This window comes from Chionomys nivalis, chromosome 8, assembly GCF_950005125.1.
Source record: "Chionomys nivalis chromosome 8, mChiNiv1.1, whole genome shotgun sequence".
Classification (NCBI taxonomy): Eukaryota; Metazoa; Chordata; class Mammalia; order Rodentia; family Cricetidae; genus Chionomys; species Chionomys nivalis.
This window is the reverse complement of record NC_080093.1, coordinates 4,369,950-4,391,557: the sequence shown is the minus strand read 5'-3', so window position 1 is coordinate 4,391,557 and position 21,608 is coordinate 4,369,950. Positions and strand designations below refer to the sequence as shown.

The following is a 21,608-nucleotide window of genomic DNA, read 5'->3' as shown; positions in this document are numbered from 1 at the left end:
AAAGGTCTTGGATGCAGACAGTAATGAATACTCCATTCCTTTCCTCATTATGCAATCTAATGTATATTCATGATACAACACAGAAGAACTAAACTCCTCACCTCTAGTTGGTCAGATTTTTCTTGCATTTGTTTTTCAAGTTCTCCTTTTGTGACTCTGAGCTTTGCATCAAGCTCATTTGACTTAATTTCTTCTGATTCCTAATGTAAAAACAATAAAAAGTACACTTTAAAAATGAACAAAGCTTTGCAATCAAGTTTACAAATTGTGCAGTAGATTATACAGTTAAAATTGAAGAATGTATTGAACAATTTTAAATGTTAACTCTGCAGAAATAAGAACAGTGCACTTTGGAATCACAACATAATACAGAAGAGTGTTTTAAGTTGTGCATTTCTTCGCTCTTATTTATTTTCTCAAAACGACAAAAATCCAGCAGATTCCTAAGTGATTCCCAAATATATAATTTCTACTCATAACACCAATGCCCATGTTCGACTGCATTCTTTATACCTGACATCTTCAATAATTTAGTGTTTCTTCCTTCAGTTACCTTAATTTGTTCTTAATTATTTTGACATTTTCTATGATTTTTTTGATGAAAAGATCTCTAATAAGATTAGTCTGTGCTGCATATGTGGTGCAGTTGTGTGCCCGTGTTCCCATGGAGGCCAGAGGTGACAGCAGGTCTTCCTCAATTGCCCCCCCCCCCCCCACATACCTTATTTTTGAGACAGGATATCACACAACCTCAAATTGACTGATTTGGTAAATTGGCTGGCCAGTGAGCTCCACAGATCTGCCCGTCCCATCTTTCTTCACCCAGAGAAAGCCAAGGTTACAGATGCATGCTGCCAAACCCAGCTTTTTATGTGGGTGCTCCAGTCCTCATGCTTGCTTGGGCAAGCATCTTCCCCACCAGGCCAGCTGCCTTAACCGCCTTAAGAAATCCATGTACACTTCAAATTTGGTGGATAAAGTTGTGAAAACAGAGTTCTGATAATTAGTCTGTTTCAAAAAGGAAATATACCTGATATGTTTTTATCATATCCTGACAGTTTTGCCGGATCTGTTCAGCTTCTTCCTTTGCCTGTGTTAATTTTGTAGTTGTTTCTTTGAGTTTATCTTTGGTGTCCTGTGGTGACAAAGTGATGAGACAAAATTAACCACAGTGATGTGAAGAACAATAACAGCAAAGTCCTGCTTGTGGTGGTTTGTATGAGAATGGTCCCTATAGACTTAGGGAGGGGCATTATTAGAGGTGTGGCCTTGCTGGAGGAAGTAAGTATTCCACCTGGGGTGGGCTTTGAGTGGCTGCTGACTCTTCCTTCCTGCTGCCTGAGGATCCAGATTTAGATATAGAACCTCAGCCCCTCTCCAGCACCATGTCTGTCTGCAGGTCTCCACATTTCCTGCCATGATAATGGACTAACCCTCTAAAACTTTGAGCCGACCCCACTCGCAGCAATAGAGCAGTGACTAAGACACTGCTGGAGCACTAGACCAGGGCTAAGCAAGGGTCTGGCAGTAGTGTTTGCGTCTGACAAAGTGAAAATGGTCATCACAGTTAACTGATGGACAATAAATAAGTTAAAATGGACAGTTTTCACCAAATTCCTCAAAATGGCTAAGGTGGTAAGAAAAGCAGGGTGTTCAATGGTTCTTTGCACATCCCAGAGAGTCTGACGTCGATTTGAAGCTCCCTTTTGACTGAACAATGCTACTAAATACGGTCTGTTTCTACCTCTCTACTAAAATGGCAATTCTTCACACACGATTTTTAGGGATTACTCCCATTAAATCCAGTTGCTTTTTTCTCATTCTTACTCTTTATTCACATGTTCTAGTCCTGACCACTTGACTCTTCAAACACCCCTTGCCCCATTCCCACTGAAAACATTCATACTCTCTTCTGTGTATGTCACTGCTCTTTGTTGGCTTTCTGCTCACCAGAGAGTGAGCTCTCCCGGCTTCCTGGCTGCAGATGCAATGTGACCAGGCCCTTCAAAGTGCCGGCCATGCCTTTCCTGCTACAGTGCAAACATATGACCCCGAAAGACCTTCCTCTAGGCTTTCTCCCATGTTCTGGCATGGTGGTGAGAAAAGAACCTACTGCATCTATGAAGAGACGCCAGGCAGCAACCTCTGCTCTAGGCAGGTCGGCATCCTGTCCCTTTATTGCTCTCCTTTTGTTCTTACACTTGGAGCAGCTGTGCCTTTCTCTCCTCAACATCCGCACTGCATCTAGGCTCCACACACTACATGTGTCATTCAATAACAAATACTATAATTAAGCATTTACTTATCTTCCTTGAGCTACTGGTCTTTTAAGTAAGTGGCCATATGTTAAAACCTAGCAACGTTTAAACTAGAAATAATTCAATAATCTGAAGATTTAAGAATCTTAGACTAGGTAACAATTGTGGTTCTGCATCTTCAATAGCAGAACTAAGACACAACTGACATATAGTTCTGAACCATTTCAATACCCCAAAACCAGCAAGTGAGATTCCTGTGTACCAAATAAATGTTACTAATTAAATGAACATTTGAATAAAGTTTTAAAAAGTCATATTGGGTATAGGTTAAGGATGCTTACTGTATCTGATCTACCTAGCAACTGAGCACTTCCAGGCACTGTTCCTTTTTGTTAAACCTTGTATACCTGTGTGTGTGTATGTATGCTGAGGTCAGAGGACAACCTCAGCAGCTGTCAGCCCTTACTGTCCACCTTGCTGCAGCTGCATGCACCAGGTTAGCTAGCCTACAAGTTTCTGGAGATGCTCCTGTCTCAGCCCCCATTTCACCACAGGAGTGCCCTTACTACATGGGTTTTTTGGGAATCTGAACTCAGGTCTCATTTGCACAGCAAGCACTGTGTCCCACTGAGCCATCTCCCCAGCCTTTATAGACACTGTTCTATTCTCAAGGAAAATGGCTGTATAACCAAACAAATATCTCTACCCCCATGAAACTGACAGTCTACTAATGAAGCTAAATAAAAAAAATAAAATAAAACATATAAGGAAAGGGCATGTTCATTATATTAGACTCTAAGGAATAAAAATAAAACAACAAAGTTTAGAAGAGGGGTTCAGAGCCTACAGACTGTCTAAACAGTTCCAGTGAGGTGTTGGGTAAATGCAGACTTAAAATACATAAGATGAGAGGCTGGATATGCTGAGAGAAATGAGGTTGAACACAGCCTTTTGACATGAGCAACTAAAAGATTGGGTCATCATCTATTCAGATAAGGAGGTGACAGAAGAGGGAGGTAATGGAGGGAAGAAACAATTTATTAGTTTAAGACACTAAATTATTGAAGATGTCAGGTATAAAGAATGCAGTCGAACATAGGCATTGGTGTTATATGTAGAAGTTATATATTTGGGAATCACTCAGGAAGCTGCTGGATTTTTGTTGTTTTGAGAAAAGTTTCATGCAGCCTAGGCTGGCCTCAAACTTGCTAGGTAGCTCAGGATAACCCTGAACACTGCCTAAGTGCTGAGATCACAGGCATGCACACTATCTAAGTGCTGGGATCACAGGCATGCACCACTAGGCTCAGTTTTATAGGAACTGAATCTAGGGCTTCATGCATAACTATCAACTGAGCTAAATCCCCAGCCTCTCTCCTGCTGTTTAATCCAATGATTTTGTCTTCTGCAGTATTTCATCTTCTGTTGATTCTACAATGTTTTCATCATGAACACTGTATCAATATTAACTTTAAATAGCATTCATGTCTCCTCTTATCTGACTCAAGCCTTTGTTTATCTCCTTGGAGATACTTATAATTTCTACTTTAACATCCTTGTCTACCATTCTATACTAGGAGTCATTTTGGATCTGTTCCTATTGACTGATCCTCTTGTTCTATGGACCACAATTTTCTGTTTCTTTGCATGCTGGTAATTTTTCATTAGGTGTCAAACACAGTGAAAATCACTTGAAAATATTTTGTAATTCGTTTTAGTGCATGGCTAAATTACATAGCTTTTAAGCAAGCTTATTTCAAGTAAGATGACCCTCACCACTAAAGTAGTACTTTGCTGAGGGCCACTTAATGCCCTGTGTGCTGGAGTCCATGCACTTTGGCTGGTGTCAACAGGAACATTTATTTCCTGGCCCTTGTGAGGACTTCAGAGGTTGTTGGCTCTACTAGTTTTGCATGTCTGAACTCCGTCCTCCTGTCCTCCATACTCTGCACTCTATATCCTCAATCCAGAAAGGTGCTGGGCCTGGTTTCAATTCCTCTCCTTGTGCTGCAGTCAGAAGCCTGGCAATAATCTCATCTATTTCAGAGAGGGATTACTATCTTATACTGTCTTTTGTCTCAAGTCTGAAAACCTTCACATATTTTTATTATTTTTCTCCTTTGTGTGTACATAAGGTTTTCTTTTCTTTTACCTTTCAGTTTCTGTATTTTGGGAACATTTAGTTTAAGATGGAAGGATATGTCCGGGTCTTGCTATCCCACAGTGCAAGAGTGCAATTAAGCGTAAAGCTATGGAACAAACGGATGGCGGTTTAGGAAGTGGGACACCATCAGAAGTTCCCAACTCTAGCTAATGAGCCCGACAGCCCATGAGGATGAGGCAGCACAGTGACAGAGACAGCTGCTGTGGAGCACAGGCAGCACAGGCCCTGGCTTTAGGCAGTGGAGCAGACAGAACACACACAACAGTGCCAGTCGCAAAGGCCTCCAGGGTAAGTTCTCTTGCATCCTGCCTGTCTCTGTAGATCCTGCTTGAAGACATGCTAGCTTTTGGGGGCAGAACTGCCTGGCAAGCACCCAACACAGCTAACCATGCTGCCAAAGGACCATGATCATATCTGTTGCCAACCATACCTATGCTCCAGTGAGATCTTATTCTGAGGTCAGGCAAGTGAGACCATGTCAATCAGACAGATAAGCAAGTACATGAGGTACAGGATGGAAAGTCTTTCTTCATTATTCACTACATTCAAAATTTAAAAAAAAAAATAAAAACCTTTTGTTTTAAAGGGCTAGATACTGGAGAAATAATTTTAGTTAAACCCACAAAAGAGCTTGGTGGAAATAATAATTTCTGTAGTTTGATCTTGACCCGGATATCAGATACACACACAGTTTAGACTTCAAGTCTGGTAACATGCTCTGGAGGGCTGAACAGGCTACTGCTCACAACAGATTCAGAACCCACAGTATCCCAATGTTTGTATCTAAGACTGAAGCGGGGACCAGGAAAGTTTACAAAGCCACTTCTGTCTCTTGCTCATCTGAGTGGTTTCCCACACTGCCAGATTACCACTAAATCTTGACTCAGTTTCCATCTCCCAGCCAGTAGAAAGATGCACAGAACAAGTTGAGCCAGAGCCCTGGTGCAGACACTCTGAAAGCAAAGGCTATCTCCTGACGCTTACATCTCCGCATTGCCTAACACAGTGCTCTACACAGGGCTAATGCTGGCTGGCTAAACCAAAGGCCTTACTTAAAAGAGAATGAGTAAACACAAAGTTTACATGCGGCAGGTCAATATGCTTACTATTCTTATGTTCTAACTTGTTAATCTACATCACGTCAGCTCACAGGAAATCAGCCTTCAGTCACTTCTCTAAACTACCTGGTTTTCCCTCTCAATGCTGCCGTTAGAAGTCTCTCACAACCTGTCTTAAACATTCAGGACTCACAGATATGCACGTTTAATGCCAATATTCCAAAAGACCTTAAGATTCTCTCTTAGGAATATAGACAGAGGAAAAGAAAGTGCCACAGACATTAGAAATGATTAAGCATTGTGCTCAGAACCTAAAACAACTCAGGCAGCTAGTAATTATGAATTTCAGATTTTAATTTCTTACCACATAACCCAGAGTACAAGGAAAATCTTGAGTAGTTGAGTGAGTCAGGTTGCCCCACTGGCTTCTGGGAGTTCTTGGTAGTTTCCTACACGCTCACTACTAACCTACCTTTGGTCACTAAGTACATACTACCTACAACTTTCTGACACTAACATACAAGCATCCAAAGGTAATTAACAACTTTATTGACTTGGTAATCCTTAATAAGGCAATCTGGCCAGGCAGTAGTGGTACACGCCTTAATCCCAGCACTTGGGAGGCAGAAGCAGACAGATCGAGACCAGCCTGATCTACAGCCAGGACTACACACAGAGAAACTGTCTCAAAAAAACCAAAACCAAAACAAATAATAAATAACGACAACAAGAAGGCAACCTGAAATTATGTTTTAGACAGCATCATTAAGCCTATTTTTGAAATAGGAGGAAGAGAAAAGGTAGAAATTTTTAATAAATAAATAAGTTAAAAAAAAAAAAAAGAGCAGGCCTACCTGTCATGCTTACACACAGACACACATACACACATGCATGAACATACAAATACATATACAGATAAATCAGTTTTTAAAATTAGGATTACTTATGGTCCAGAATCATACAATTATCAAATGATACCAATCAAATATCAATCTATTACTTTCAAATAAAGGGGTATGAATTTTGAGACAATCTTTCTTATTAAAATTGCAATAAAATACATACTTGCATTTAAAAAAATAAATAAATAAAAACTTGGAAAATGACACACTATTTTCATAACACCACCCTTCTACTTAAGCCACATTTAAGAGCTGATTTTTAGCATTATTTTATCATCTGCAGATTTTTATTTCTCCAAAGACAACTCTATTTGTGTTTTAGCTACATTACCAGTTACTGGACTTTATTACTCCATTTCATTATATTAATTTATAAATAAAATGGTATTTGAAGCAAGCAGTCAGTGACAGGGTAATTAGCCTAGCACTACATGTGCATTCATGCACATACATTGGTTTTTGCCAGCATAAAAGAAATAAAATATTTATGAAAACAGATAAGCTATTTATATTTAATTATATTTACATATAAGCATGTATTTTTAATTATGAGAATCTTAAGATATTTTAAATTTCCTCATTTTAATTCCAACATATATTGAAGTTTCCCTGCCCTCAGATTTTGAGTATCAAAAAAATAAAATAAAAAGATTAAATAACATGGCAAATTTAGGTGTTGTAAACTCTGAATTATAAAATTTAACATTCTAAGCCTGGGCAGAAAATCCTTTTCTTATGATGAGCCAACATTCAGATCCAATCCACCCCGCAGGAATCACTAAGGAAAGTTCTAGGACTCGTTAGCTGCCTCCAAACTTGTCTTCAGTGTTCATGGCTACCCCGCTGCATGGCCACACTCACCTTGTGTGAATCCATTTCAGCCTTTAACTTGTTTTGTGCCCACTTGACTTTAATGACGTAAGAGCTGATCTCTTCCTTTAACTTGTCTGTTTCTCTGATGAGTCTAGACGTCTCACCTTCCTAAAAGCACATTAGGTCATTCTTCATTTAAACAATCAACTGTGCGTCTTTATACCCTTGTGCATAACACAATAATTCAAGGGTGGGTACACTATGGCCCACAGGCCATAAAGCTGATTTAAGGTTCAATAAGAGAGTAATAAAACTCTAAATCAAATTAGTAGACACGAGGATAATTATTACCTAGTGTAGCCAGTGGATACAGAAGAAGACAAACACACTCTGATTCTTCTTAACTGCCTGGCAGTAAAGTAAAAAAATGATTGAGCTGGTTCTGCTAGGATCCCTGAGGACAATATCAACATTTCCAAACTAAAAGACAATAGCAAAAGCTCTGAATAGCCATGGCTTCAGCTATTCAACCTTCTAGGACAACTCTAGAATAAATTTTTCAATAAGAAAAATATAAGTTCTAGTCTATCGTAAACTAAGCATTACACTAAGATTCTGGCCAGGTCTGGAGATGCGCTCAGCAGTGGTGGCCTTGTCTGGCCTGTATGATGCCCTAAACCCAATCCCTAGCACTGCATGAGGAAAATGTATTAAATTAAAACAAAAATTACAAAAAAAAAAAAACAAAAAACAGATTCTGGCCAAATTATACTTTTGATTCTAAAGCTATTCACAGCTGACACTAATATGTACATATTTTAGCAAAACAATTTTTTGAGATACAAACTAATTTTTCTAATGGGTTATAGAAGAAAGTTTTAAAAATAATTAAGAAAAACCTTTCTATAAGCAGGGAATGAGGCACCTAAAACACTCATGTCAGTCAGCTAATAAAAAGCACTTTCTGTCCGAATGTTTCAGTCCTATACCACTGTGTGACTAGGGAAAGAGGCATGACCTTCAGATTAGGCACAAATTATACCTTTGATTCATAGAGTTGCTGCAGCCGCCCTTTCTCCTGAGAAAGCTGCTTAATTTTGTTAGTGTTTTTCTCCAATTCCTTATTTGCATCTCTAAGTTTTCTCTCAAGTGTTTCTTTCTCTTTTCGAAGGTCTAGAGACTCCTTCTCACCTCTCACATACTTCATTACCATCGCTTCCTTTTCCTGACGGGCCTCTTCACATTTCTTATTGGCCTTTGAAAGAAAACATTACCTAGCATTAATAAAAAAATATTTTCACATGAAAACATCTACAGATAAACACTATTCCCTGCAGTGTGGACACATACTTTTGTACTAAGTGCCCAGCCCTTTCTTACTCTTTTTACTTTGGTTGGTGTGGTTTTTATGTATATATATTTCCCTTCTTCTCCACATACACTTCCTTGCCAGTTTCTGTGCCACTCTGGGCCTCAGGAAGAGGACCATCCACTGGGGTCCACATTAACAGGTTCCTGTATCCTCACACTTGAAGTGGGGTTCGGCTGGCAGGATCGTAGGCAGACACTTGGAAAGAGAGAGTGAAGTCTGGTTTCTGGTCACCAGGAGTCATCTAACACAACTACTCTCTCTGGGTTGTCCTGCCCTTGAACCTCCAGAACTATAACATAAATATGCTTCTGTTTTTGTAACAGAATATCTTAGACTCAAGCACTTTGCTATAGCAACACAAAAGGGGGTAGTGAAAACATGTACGTGCAAGCAGGTGTCAGGTGTCATAGTACAGGTATATGTGATATAACAAAATGTCAATAATTACCTATGGAACAAAGAAAAGAAGAAAGAAGGGACTGGAGACAGGTAAAGAGGTGACTCATTTTGTCCCTTAATTTATTAAATTTTTAAAATTAGCATGTATTTATGATTGCCTTAGCACTGTTTATGATTTATTTTTGTATTTATATTTATGTGTATGTGTGTATCTCTGTCTCAGCACATGCATGTGAATGCCCCTGGAGGTTACAAGAGGGTATTGGAACCCTGGCACTGGAGTGACAGGTGGTTGGGAGCACCTGATTGGATGCTGACTTCTGCAAGACTGGCAAGCAGTCTTCCCAGCTAAGTACCCCCTCCAGTCCTTGGCTTCCTTTAAAAGCTGTGTATGAATACCACCAGAGTCACAACAGCCTAACTGCTGTGCTCTAAAAAACAAGTACCGAACTACCAGATTAACAGAGATATGAATACCTGGTCCATCCGCTGGCTCATCTCTTTGTGGATCTGCTGGATTGTGTTTTTAGCTGTGACATCCTGCGCTACTAGCTGATCTCGGGAAGCTTTAATTTCTTTATTCAGTTCCTCTATTCTTAATTCTAACTGTAAAAGGAATGATTTCCAGGTTATAGTTTATAGCTGTACCAAACAGACCAATGATACAATTAATACATACAATGGAAGAATACAAAATATCTATCCTGACTATTGCTCAGGTTCCCTCACAGGAACCTTAGCCTTTTAGTTTGGCTACATGTGGGACCTGGAGCACATAAAAATCACAATTAACTACTGTACACAACAGCTTATAGTCTCCTTTCATTTTGTAAAGGTGTAATAAATACGTATTGAAACACAAGTAACTGAAAACTTGGTTTAATTTTTATTATACAGCTGTTCGCTGTTTTCATCACACAGCTTTCTAGGAAATAACAGGAGATAGTCATGCTTGTGCAAATGACGGGCTGTAGGCACGCTCCAAGACTGCATCCCCTACTGTCTCAGCACTCTTAGTTCAAGTGCACCTTGTGATGCTCACACAAGAACATGCCAGTGCTACATTCTGCCACCTCGGTACAGGACACTCATACCTAGTCCACATAGGAAAAAAAAAAGCTCAGAAAAACCAAGAGCGGCTTTTGCTGTTACCAACCTACGCACTTGCCCGTCCATCCATGCAGCAAACACACCCATTAAAAGAGAGAGAAAGAAGGAAAGTTCCGGCTATGGACTCCAGTTAGCATGGCCTGACCTTCACAGCAGAACTCATAGAACATTGAGAATGAAACCATACTAGAACATAAAGGAGAAAAAGATCCCAAGGCTAGACAGAAACGTCCAGAAACATTACTACTGTTACGTATATCTTCCCTTAATTGGTAAGAAATTAAACCAAATCAGACCTTTTTCATGGTTTGGGCAAAAAATGTGTCCTATTTGGAACAGTTATACAAGTCATTATTTATATAAGACAATTCAGTCATTCCAATGCTTTAAATATGAAGTAGTGTCCCGCATTTGACGTGCTTTAATTTACTACACTGTTTTATTCAGAAGTTTACTTTATAAATTTAAGTATGGTCTTGAAAGACTTATTTTTTTACCTGTTTAATTATGTTCATATGTTGCTTCTCTGTTTCTGTTCTTTTTTTCAGTTCTTCTCTTAAATTGTCTTTTTCTGAGCAAATATTTAAGATGAGTTCCTGATGATTCTTATTTTCTTTAATTAACCTAAATATAAAATGGCAATATAAACATGGCAAAAGGGGAAATGAGATATGGAATAATATCTATCTACAGATTAGATGTAGACACCTATGATTATATAATACTCTCAAGTAACCTCTTTATAATAAAATACCATACTCATATAAGAACAAAACCCCACACCCAATGATGCCTTCAGAGCATGTCTTTATAATTGAGTGATTGTAGTTTAAGGATAAACTATTTCTAATTCTGTCTACAGAAGAAAAGGTAAGAAGATGAGAAAGGTAAGAGCAGCTAGTTTTGTTAGCAAGCCTAAATATTCAACTTTGTTGATTCAAACATCAGATATTTAAAAAAACTTTTTTTTTTCTGGTCAATCAGCCCTATTAGGCAAGCTCCTTACCACTGGCCACACCCTCAGCCTAAATTTGTTATTCTTAGATGTCATGTGTACAAACTCCACACAGACAGCTGTTCTTAAGAATTTAAGTTGGGTCATTAAACAATACTACTGATGTATGGATAACAGAATGCGAACAGAGTAGCATGGTATTTTCAAGGGACCAGAAAGAGGATACAGGAGATGAGATCCAAAGGGTACAAATTTCCAGATTAAGACAAGTTCTGGAAATTTAGTGGTGATAATAGGGCTGGGGGTGTAGAAGATACATATCCATCATTTTAAGGTCCGTTAGCACAATACAGGGAAAAGAGGATGAAAAAAAAAAAAGGAAAGCGGGGGGTGGAAGGGGTGGGGGACGGATGAGGAAAAGAAAAAGAAAAAAGGGGGTAGGGGCAGGGCATACAGGCATACAGCAGGAGACAGACCCAGAGAAGGAAGAGAGGAAACAGTATTTGGAACAGGAAGTTTGGCAAAGAGAATAAATCCTAAGGGTTCACAGCACACACACAACTATGCAAGAGGATAGAAATCTTAACCAGCTTGATCGCAAAGTCACTTTATAATAACTTTAAATCATCACACTGTACATTTTCAATACGTACAATTTTGCCAGAAAAAAAAACCCAACTAAGCAAAAAAACCAAAAACCTCAGCAAATCAGACATTTGGTAAATGATGCATTTTTGAAAGTCTCAATCAAAGGAACTGAAAGGTAATGTTCTTCACAGAATATTAAATGGAGGTAAGAGTTAAGAAAAACATCAAGGCCGGGCGGTGGTGGCGCACGCCTTTAATCAGAGTCAGAGGCAGGCGGATCTCCGTAAGTTCGAGACCAACCTGGTCTACAAGAGCTAATTCCAAGACAGGCTCCAAAACCACTGAGAAACCCTGTCTTGAAAAACCAAAAAAAGAAAAAGAAAAACATCAAGTTGCTTATCTGAACCAACAAGTGTTTTATTTGGAGTTAAAAATATTATATGTGAAACAAAACAAAAAACTCAGTGAAGCTTATAATATTTGACACTTATATGATGCCATAATAGCCACAAGACTGACACAAAATAAGCTCCGTCTCTCTCTCTCACAGGAATGAACAATCTGACTCAGCCAACAGGACTCTTCCAATTTCAGGCTTCTGATTAATGCCCTCGCCCCACTTTACCACACTGCTCTGACAGGGTGGAACAAAGAGAAGAGGATTTTTTTTTTAACTGTACTTCTAATACTTTTTATTTATAATTTGTGACCCGATGATTTCCAGTAATAATTGATAAAACTTCTAAAGCCAAACTCACAATGCTTGGCTCTTAAGCCTATATACACTTCTATTTTACCTTGAAGCAGGACAACAGCAGCACATAGTGTATCTGTGAAGATTTTAAACTTAAGGGGCGTGCCAGTCACATAATTACTAGCACCTAAGACTAGTAGATGTACACATCTTTAAATTTATAAGTGCTATATAAACTGTTAAGATTCAACATCTCAGAAAAATAGAAAAGAGTATCAGAAATAATCTCTGGGGGTGGCACTACCACAGTAGGTGCAGACTACTGGGGAATGAAGGCAGCAGCCTACAAGGAAGAGAAGCACAGATGGTTCAAGTACAAAAGCAGAGTCTATCACAGGTCAGCAGTATTCCAGGTTAGAATCTAAGTGAGCAGCGGGAAAAATGGCTCAATAAAGTCATCTTCTGACTTCCACATGTGCACACCTCTCACATCATAACACACTCATTTTTTAATTAGAAAATTTAAATTTAAAAGTTTTTTAAATTTAAATTAAAAGTAGAAAAATTAAGATGGGAGGTGGTGGTGCATGCCTTTAATCCCAACATTCAGGAGGCAGAGGCAGGCGGATCTCTGTGTTTTCCAGGCCAGTATGGTCTACAGAGCAAGTTTCAGGACAGCCACGATTGTTACACAGTGAAACCCTGTCTCGAGAAACCAAACAAAAAAGAAAAACAGGCTGAAGAAAATCAAAAAACACTACACAAACATAAGTCTAAAAGCACAATGTGCTCAATCAACTAATTCTTCTGTTCTTCCAAACTTAAATTTCATGACTTTGAATTAATTTCCTTTCAAATTTATTCTGACATAACTTGAATTGCCTTTGTAAAAGGTTCTTACTCCCTGATGAGCTTACAGTAACTAGCTACCATATTTATTCTCTTAGACTTACAACAGTAGGAAGCAGCAAACATGAATGGCTCAGTTATTAGGGAGTAGACACCCACCCACCAACTATGTGAATGGCTGCATTCTGAAATGAAAAGGAGAAAGAGGCTACTTTCCTTACAGAAAATGCAGCCTGCCCTTCTTCCCGCAGCACTAGACTTACTCTTTAATAGTGAGCTCCTGCTGCAGGTACTTGCTGTGCACACACTTCTCAAACATGGCTAAGGCATGCTCCCCTTTATTCACTCCATTTGGGACTTGGTGTTCCTCTGTAAACTCTGCAGATAAGAGCTCAGATTCGATTTCTCCCAACAAATCATCTGATGCTGGAACAGTCTTTATCTGAGAAATGAGTTTCCTGGTGCAGTCCGTATCATAGAGGCTTGCTGAGGAAGTCTTTGGATTACTGGCTTCTGTAAATTCAGGTGACCCTAACTCTGCTAGTATCTGTGCTACTGTCTGTTCTGGGTCACTTGTTTTTGACACTTGTTTTGCAAAGTCCCCAGCAGGAAAGTCATCTACTTGTTCAGAGTTTTCTGGGCATGCGTCTGTTTTTGCACAACAATTCTCACCAGCACCACAGTCTGGAATACAATTTTCTTGTTCACTTTGACTATTGTGTTCATTAGGCTGATATAAAATTTTGTCAGAGTTCAATGGCAATAGTTCAGACTCGGTTTCTAGTTTGTTGCTCTCATCACCAGGGAACGGGCTGCACGAGTCTTCCTTTATCTCAGGTGTTGTCCCAGTATTTGCGTTGGAAGAAAGGGAGGCCATGGGCACTGTCTCTGATGTGCTGACTGGCACCAATTCACTCTGCATTTCTTCAAATTTGCTCCTGATCTTCATTTACATATAAGAAACCAAATAAAATTTAAAAATTAAACCAAGAGCTTTTACATTTTTGCACAGACTCTATGACATGACCATAAAGTATACCACTCACAATTCCTTTAATAAGGCCTTCCTTAGAGAACAAAGAGGACAGTCAAACCCAAAGGGGACAGTAGGTGGCCCAATGCCGTATCTCCGTGTTCCCCCTCTTGGGTCAGCCAGCCTCACTAGTTAGTTTTGGTTTGTAGCTGCAGGGGTAAGGAACAATCCACGTAACTGGAAGAACAGTAAGGAAGATAACACACAATGCACAAGAGTGAAGATGACAAAAATTCACCAAGAAGAAAACTGAAAAATAATAAGCTGTTTCAGCTCAGAGACCTCGCTGGGAACCAACCCTTGACAGGAAGCAGCTTTTCACCTAGGTAGGGATCTGGGAATCCAGTTCTACTGTTGATTTCAAAGCATTCTTAGTGTAAATCAAGCAGAGTCTATATCTGTCTAGGTCAGCAAGAGCAACATTTTATTTGACTAGGTGAGAATACCTTTTTATATTATTTACAAAGGTTCCTCCTTTATCTTCTTTATGGAAAATTAGTCAACTTCAAAAATTATCCTGAAATATATATAGGATATAAGATCTTCTACCAGGGGCTGGAAAGATGGTACAGTAGTTAAGAGTATATACTGATCTTGCAAAGGACTCAAATTCAGTACCCAGCACCCATGTTGGGCAGCACGCAATTGCCTGTACCTACAGCAGGGGATCCAACAGCCTAGCTTGACATCCTCTGGCACTGTACTCATAAGCACAACCCCTAACTCCAACAAATATATACACAAAATTGAAAATATAAACTTTTAATTAGAAAAGAACTGTCAGTGTCTTTGGTCATGTTTCAACAGAGCACATACATACAGAGAAGCTACCAAAGACGAGATCAGACTGCTACTGGGAAGATAAGCAACAACAGTGAAGTAATTCCAATATGAAGTATGTGTGTGGAAAGGAAGGCCTGTACAACAGAAGAATGCATGCCTACATCAAACTCTAGAAGGGTTATGATTAGAGGTCACTGAGACAAGGAAGGAAAGACTGGCCTCAGAGACCTCACAGCACTAAGAAAGAGGAAATTTTGTTATGGATGAATTATAATAAACTTGTTAAAATTATAATTTATTGTATTATAATATAATAATTATAATAGATATGTAAGACATATTTATTACAACATTTGATTTTACTGTATGATCTCCAGCATCTGGTGAGCTCTCAAATACTTGCTGCCCAAAAACCTGCAAAACATAAAGTTAGTGCTTGAAGACTATTATTCCAGAACATAGAAAGGAGTCACTGTCCAACACTCTGTTCCTTTGGACCACCTGTGGAGACAATTACTACAGTCATTAATCTCAGGCTCCCAATCACTTAACTATGTATCACCTACCTCCAAATGACACAAATGAACACTATTATGCTGTCTATGTTTCATAAAAGGCCCAAGCCCGTATTGATATTAAAGACTTTAGACCGGACAAATAATTGCAGTAAACACAAGAGAATCTCGGTAACTTACTCCAAAAATCTGAATCTCAGACAGGTGTACTAACCTCAAAGCAACTTACAAACTAGTTCACTCAAAGTATCTTTTTTAAAGAATAACATGTGAAATGATATACAATGAATGTAAGCTATAATTCACTGCTGTTGAATTTGAAATCTTACAAATGTAAAACTGCAATGGCTTTAAAGTTCATAACTAGTTAATGCTCTACCAACAGAAGCTGAACTCACAGCAGATAAAGAATCCCTTTAACAGAGAATAGATGATAAAGGCATTGTGACTCCCCAGCATTCCGTTAAGAAGAAATTTTCTCAACAGCTTTGAGACTCTTCTTTGTGTATCATGATCTGTCAACAGTAAAACACATTCTTCCATTTGGCTTCCTTTGTCTCAAGGGTTCACTTAAATCTTTCTCCCTTCCTAGCACTTACCCAGTTAGCTAACTTGAAGCAATAACCCACAGCAGATGCCTACACAAGAATTTTCAGCCCTGTACCGAGTCACAGACATGGCGTTCTCTCCTCTTCTTCATGCTATGCCTGTACTATATTGAAGTCTACTTGAACAGGCATTCCTACTGGAGCTTCTCCAAAGTCTTAAACAAAATGGCCAAAGCTAACCTCTAACTATGGTCCCGGTAAGGGAGTACCTCCCTGTCGATGGCATCCTACATTTAATCATCTCACTTCCCCCTTTTCTCCTGTGCTTTCATAACCTCTTAAACATTTTGTTCTCCTGCTTTTCTGTCACTATCCCCTCTGTCAATCCAACCTGGGCCTCATCTCAGACCTGGAACATGTAGTTTCTCAGTCTCATTCAATTCTCTCTTCTGTATCTTCAAATCAAAGAGCAAAGCAGTTAATAGAAGGGCAGATTATTTGGGACAGTCACAGGAGTGGGGACCATGTTACTAAGGGAAGTAAACCATCAAATTCAAAGAAGTGAAGAAATATGTAGTATACTGACTGCCAAAAAGGACCAGGAAGTACTTGTGAAGTGAGCCTCCCACGATACAAAGGGCAAGCGTGGAGGCTAGGAACCTGCCAACACTTACTGTCCATTCTACCAGACAGTAATCACACACAGACAGCTGAAGTGATGCACTGGACCCTCTTCTTCCCTCTTTAAAGTTTCAGTTCTGTCTCCACCCTGGAAAGACTAGCCAGAGAAAAGACAGAAAACCTGTCTCTTATGGAGTAGGATTAGACAGACATTGTTAAGTCAAGCAGTTAGAGACTTATAGCTTCAATTTTTCTTCTATTTTTCTTCAGGGAGAATATGTTTGTGATTTTTTTTTTTTTGCTGTTGTTTTTGGTTTTTAAATGAAATCACTGAGATTCCTCAGAAAAGCTGTCATACCAGTTTCCAAACCTGACCTCTGCTCATATTCAGAAAGAGACTAATTATGTTTAAGGACTGATTCTAATGTCATATCTTTCCCCCAAATTATCCCTATGACAAGCATAAGAACAATCTCTGTCCTGTAAATTGAAACACATTGCATCTACACCCATCGAGCAGACACAGCCTTTCGTGACCCTTTTGAAGACATGGCCACCTTTTAGATGAGTGTAGTTCTTGCAACATCAAACAATAACAGCAATGAACAAGACAAACCTAACAAATGCACTCTGTACAACATTTACTGCCATTTTTGCAAATACTGTTTAGTTCTTCTCAATGGTAGCAGGACCCAGTCACTAGCTCTGTGAAATGACCTGGGACAGAAAAGTCTCTAGTGGGCTTTAGTAAGGAGACCTCTAGTGTACAAGACAGTGCAGAACAATGAATGCATCTCCCATTCTACAGGAGCTTTATCTAGGTAACAGCAAAACAAAGTAACCTGCTTACACAAACTTTGAATTTGTTTTACATATTCTATCAAAGACTAAACTTAAAAGACAAGTAATTCACATACACTTTCAATGTGTTATGACATGTGAAAAAATCATATAAACTGGCACATGATATCCATTAAGACTGTGCAAATTTAGTTTGTTGATGCCCCAATGAATACTGACTTGTGACCAGAGGAAAAAAAGGAGATGTTAAGGAGGATCTATGCTTGTACACACAACAACATCAACACTGAGGAGGGCATTAACTGCTGCAGACAGAATCCAATGAATCCATGAAAACTCATCTATTTACCATTAACTAGGGGCAGGGGGAGTCAGCTGAGCTCCCCTACAGGCGTCCCCAGTTAGCAATGCTGATGTAAAATTAACCATTTGGATGCTGTCCAAGTTTTTTCTTTTAGAGGAAGTGCTGTCATCAAAATTATTGAAGAGTGAATGGAGTATAAAAGGGGAGGATGGTAAAACTAGAGATTGATTACAGGACAAATCGTGTTCACAGATACATACAGTAAGTATGATTATCGATTATAACGTGCATTGCTATTTTGACTTTGTAGTAAGTTATTCATGAAGGAAAATACTTTATTTATAACACAATCACAAAATCCCTCTTAATTCTCTTGCTGTCCTCATAGTTCTTCCTGTTTCTGACACAATAGGATAGGACCAGCTCACACTTAAGTCTGTTGCAGTGGGAACTGGGTTCCCTCTGAGTGGAGTGCATCAGCTGTAGGCAACCCATCAAAGGCTCAATGCCACGTGCTCCTCCAACTCCTCTTTTATTCTTTGGGGCACACTCATTTCTAAAATGTTATTCCACACAAAACTGTGTAACTGAAAACACTAAGTTTTCAGTTCTTTTTCCAGTTTCCCACTAATTAGTGCTTTATGAACAAAAAAACCATAGGCTAATTCACTAAACTGTAAATAAAACTGAATTCCACCTACACATAATTGGTAATAGGTTATCAAATAAGCCTTATGCAAAGGTACTAGATCAAAAATAATTTCCAAAGTGTTCATCTGCCAAATATACATGGGGCAGCTTTTTCAATGTAGACATTGTTCTAGGTGTTGGGAACGTGGTGTGGAATAAAATAGGCACACTCAAGTGCAGACCTGAGGTACAAGACTAACACAGAGACTATTAAATCTCATTTGTTTTGCTGCTGTAAAATGCTGAAACACTACAGATCAGTATTTACTTTATCATTACAGTACTTCAAAGTCAACTAGCATTTCACAAGATATGTATATGTATGTTATGTATGTGTGCATATATATGTGTGTGTACATATGTTTTAAATCCAGTTGAAAATCTTAGTTCAGCATACTTTTTACAATTTTTAAATTATGCGCCACTCCACTCCCAAATAATAGTTGTGTACTTCTCGAACCAATATGCATTAACACATGTAAACTTGGCCTGTGAGCACACTTCTGTTCTTCAATAAAATGGTTTCCTGTCTTTTCTAAAAGTATAAATATTTCAAGAAATGTTCACACATTTCGAAAATACAGTTTAAAAAAAGCATAAATAAACTTACCTTTCTGATTAGTTCTAACAAGATTTTGGTATGGCAACTCAAGTCAAAAGTAAAAATTAAATTTAGAAGCATCCAATCATTATCTCCTCATAATCCCTAAATCTGTAAGTAAATTTAGTGAATCTGAAGCTGCATTAACTGTGACACTTTCGGAGTATCAAGAGACAGCGCAGAAGAGAACCTGTGTGAGAAACACTGACTCAGCTGCCCTGACTGAAACAGCTGGCACCGAGGTTTCCTAGAAGGCAAATTTACGCAGATCAATTTCTACTTTTAAGAGATGAGAGCTGAGGCAGTGGTTTCTTAGAATTCTAGGAATGTTCTGTGAGAAGGAAGACTTTTCAACGACAGCAATCAAATACAAATTAGAATTTTAGTGTATTGAGCATCCTTCAGGTCTTCATTCACTACACAAATGAAACAGTCCTGGTGGGTTTGCTTCTTTCTTTTTGATCTTTTCATATTTTATCTCTAATGAGAAACTGAGGTAGTTTATACATCCTGAAGTATATAAAATTAACACCTGCCTTTGGAAGAGGCAATCATAGTTTTGGTACTTTAGATCTATGCATTTTTATATGACCCTAAAATGGTTTTTAAACTATTAAGGCAGAAAATAGATATAGAAATCTTAATTTGAAGCTATTTTTACAAACTCAATAAACTGTAATAAAGTCTAAGAAAACAAGTATTTTTATCTCATTGTTCTTAAAATCTGAAAAACACAATTAAACAGGATTTTTAAGTTTCCTTTAAAGAGTTGGGCTGATACCTAAATTTAGCTAATTGCCAAGATGTAGTTTACTCAAAACATCAACTATTTATTAGTACTTACTACATAATCCTACAGTGAAGGATCAGCTCACCCACCTCGACAGAAAAGCATTAAGAAATGTGCTCACACCAGTCACTATTGTGCTGGGTTTGCTTCACCCCAATATCTTACTTCTTAGAGCAAACAAAATCTGTTAAGAAAGTTCAAGTAAGTTTGAAATGATGTAAGATTATAGTATCATTTGTAGATCTAAATCATCTATCCTATTCTGCTTCTAAAATAATACTAAATAGAACAACTAAATATTGTATGCCAAGTGATGTTTGTGAACTTATGAAAAATTCAAAATTTGGCCTCAGTTATTTAAGACAAGAAGTAAAAGAAATATCTCAGTTTTTACTAAAAGGAAAACAAAGCAGAATTTGAGGTTAAATATTCTTTTCTTACCGTGAGTCAGATAACTTTTGTAAACTGGGGGAGAGTACTAGTCCCCTTCAAGTGGAGAGACAGCTTTCTAAATATGGCTGCTCTGTGCTTCCAACCATCACACCACGGCTTCCTCACGGAGCTGTGCTGAGCATGCTGTTTACTACGGTCACCGCGCAGCTATGAACAGCGTTCAGAACTGACCGCGCTAAGCCATCATCAGCTATGCTGCCTCAATGAGCAGCATCAAAGGACAATTCTTTAGTCTGTGGGTGAAGGAACGAAATGCTTATGAGTGGTCACTGCCCTAGCACACGGTCTTTTGGTCAAGAAAAATAAGACTGTCAATCACACTCCATAGAAGCTCTGTTAAAAAAAAAACAAAGAAACAAAACAAACAAACAAACAAAAAAAAAAAAACAAGCGTCTATATTCTGAGTTAGAATTGGCCTTTAAAAAAACCAAACAAGTCCACGCATCTTCTGGCAGTCTTCCAAAGTTACACTTTACCTATCACATTGTGCGAAGGAGGACACACTGGGGCAGCACCACAAGACTTTCGGCCTCCCCCAAATCCTCACTGCATTTAAGACATGAAAAGACCAAAGAGGAACAAAAAGAAACGGTCCAATCAACACTGCTGTTTTATTTGTGTGATCATTAATACACACCGGGCTGAAGAGCAGCTGAGACCCTTGGGTTTCAGTACCACTGTCTCTGGGTCCTTAGCCTCCTCCACAGGATCCACACACAAAGATACAGGTGAAGACGTTGTGAAGGCCACTCCACACCTGAGCAGAAACACTTAGACTGTTCTCTGAGTGTCTACAAGTGTCCCCGGAAACACTGTCAGGCTCATTTGCCTCACTTTCCTCAGACAAGCATCCTGCCTACCACTTCAGAAGAAAGCAAACGGCTGGCCCTCAAGGGCGCAGGACACAGGGCCGATGAACCTGGCTAGCTGCCCTGGGTACTCTTCTGCGCCGACGCTCACAAACGGAGCCGCAGGACCCGAACGCGGGTGCTCTGCATCCGAACCCGGGTCTCTGCACCTAACAAAAACCAAGACGCGGGTATTTAACGAGTGACCCGTGGCTAGCAGCCGAGCCCTTGTTCTTCTACCTGCACTGTTTCCCAGGGTGGCGACTCTGAGGATGTGTGGGAAGGGAGATCTACACTGGAGACGACTCCCGACTAAGACTCACGAAAGGCACTGACATCTTTGGTCACAACCAGAAAAAACCATTCCTAAGGAACGTGAGAGCGCAGCCCGCGTGGGAAGAAGGCAAGGCGGCGGCCGGGGGCTGCGTTCCCGGAGTCCCCGGCTCTGCGGACACAGT

The 21,608-nt window shown here is 39.2% G+C and overlaps 1 protein-coding gene across 5 annotated transcripts in view; it reads right to left on the bottom strand.

Annotated features, from left to right (window-relative positions):
* Window positions 1-21,608, bottom strand: part of Ccdc186 (coiled-coil domain containing 186) — a 35,134-nt gene that overhangs the window by 13,115 nt on the left and 411 nt on the right. Inside the window, exons 2-9 of one of the 5 annotated variants that reach the window (XM_057777899.1) lie at window positions 20,290-20,534; window positions 13,426-14,105; window positions 10,574-10,700; window positions 9,444-9,572; window positions 8,238-8,450; window positions 7,244-7,363; window positions 1,031-1,135; window positions 102-200 (exon numbers count right to left, since the gene is read on the bottom strand). In XM_057777899.1, the coding sequence (XP_057633882.1) occupies window positions 102-200; window positions 1,031-1,135; window positions 7,244-7,363; window positions 8,238-8,450; window positions 9,444-9,572; window positions 10,574-10,700; window positions 13,426-14,084 (1,452 nt within the window). In that variant the 5' untranslated portion in view covers window positions 14,085-14,105; window positions 20,290-20,534. Of the gene's footprint in view, window positions 1-101; window positions 201-1,030; window positions 1,136-7,243; window positions 7,364-8,237; window positions 8,451-9,443; window positions 9,573-10,573; window positions 10,701-13,421; window positions 14,112-20,289; window positions 20,535-21,608 lie in introns of those variants that run through there. The other 4 variants (XM_057777898.1, XM_057777900.1, XM_057777901.1 and 1 more) reach the window with 4 other exon arrangements.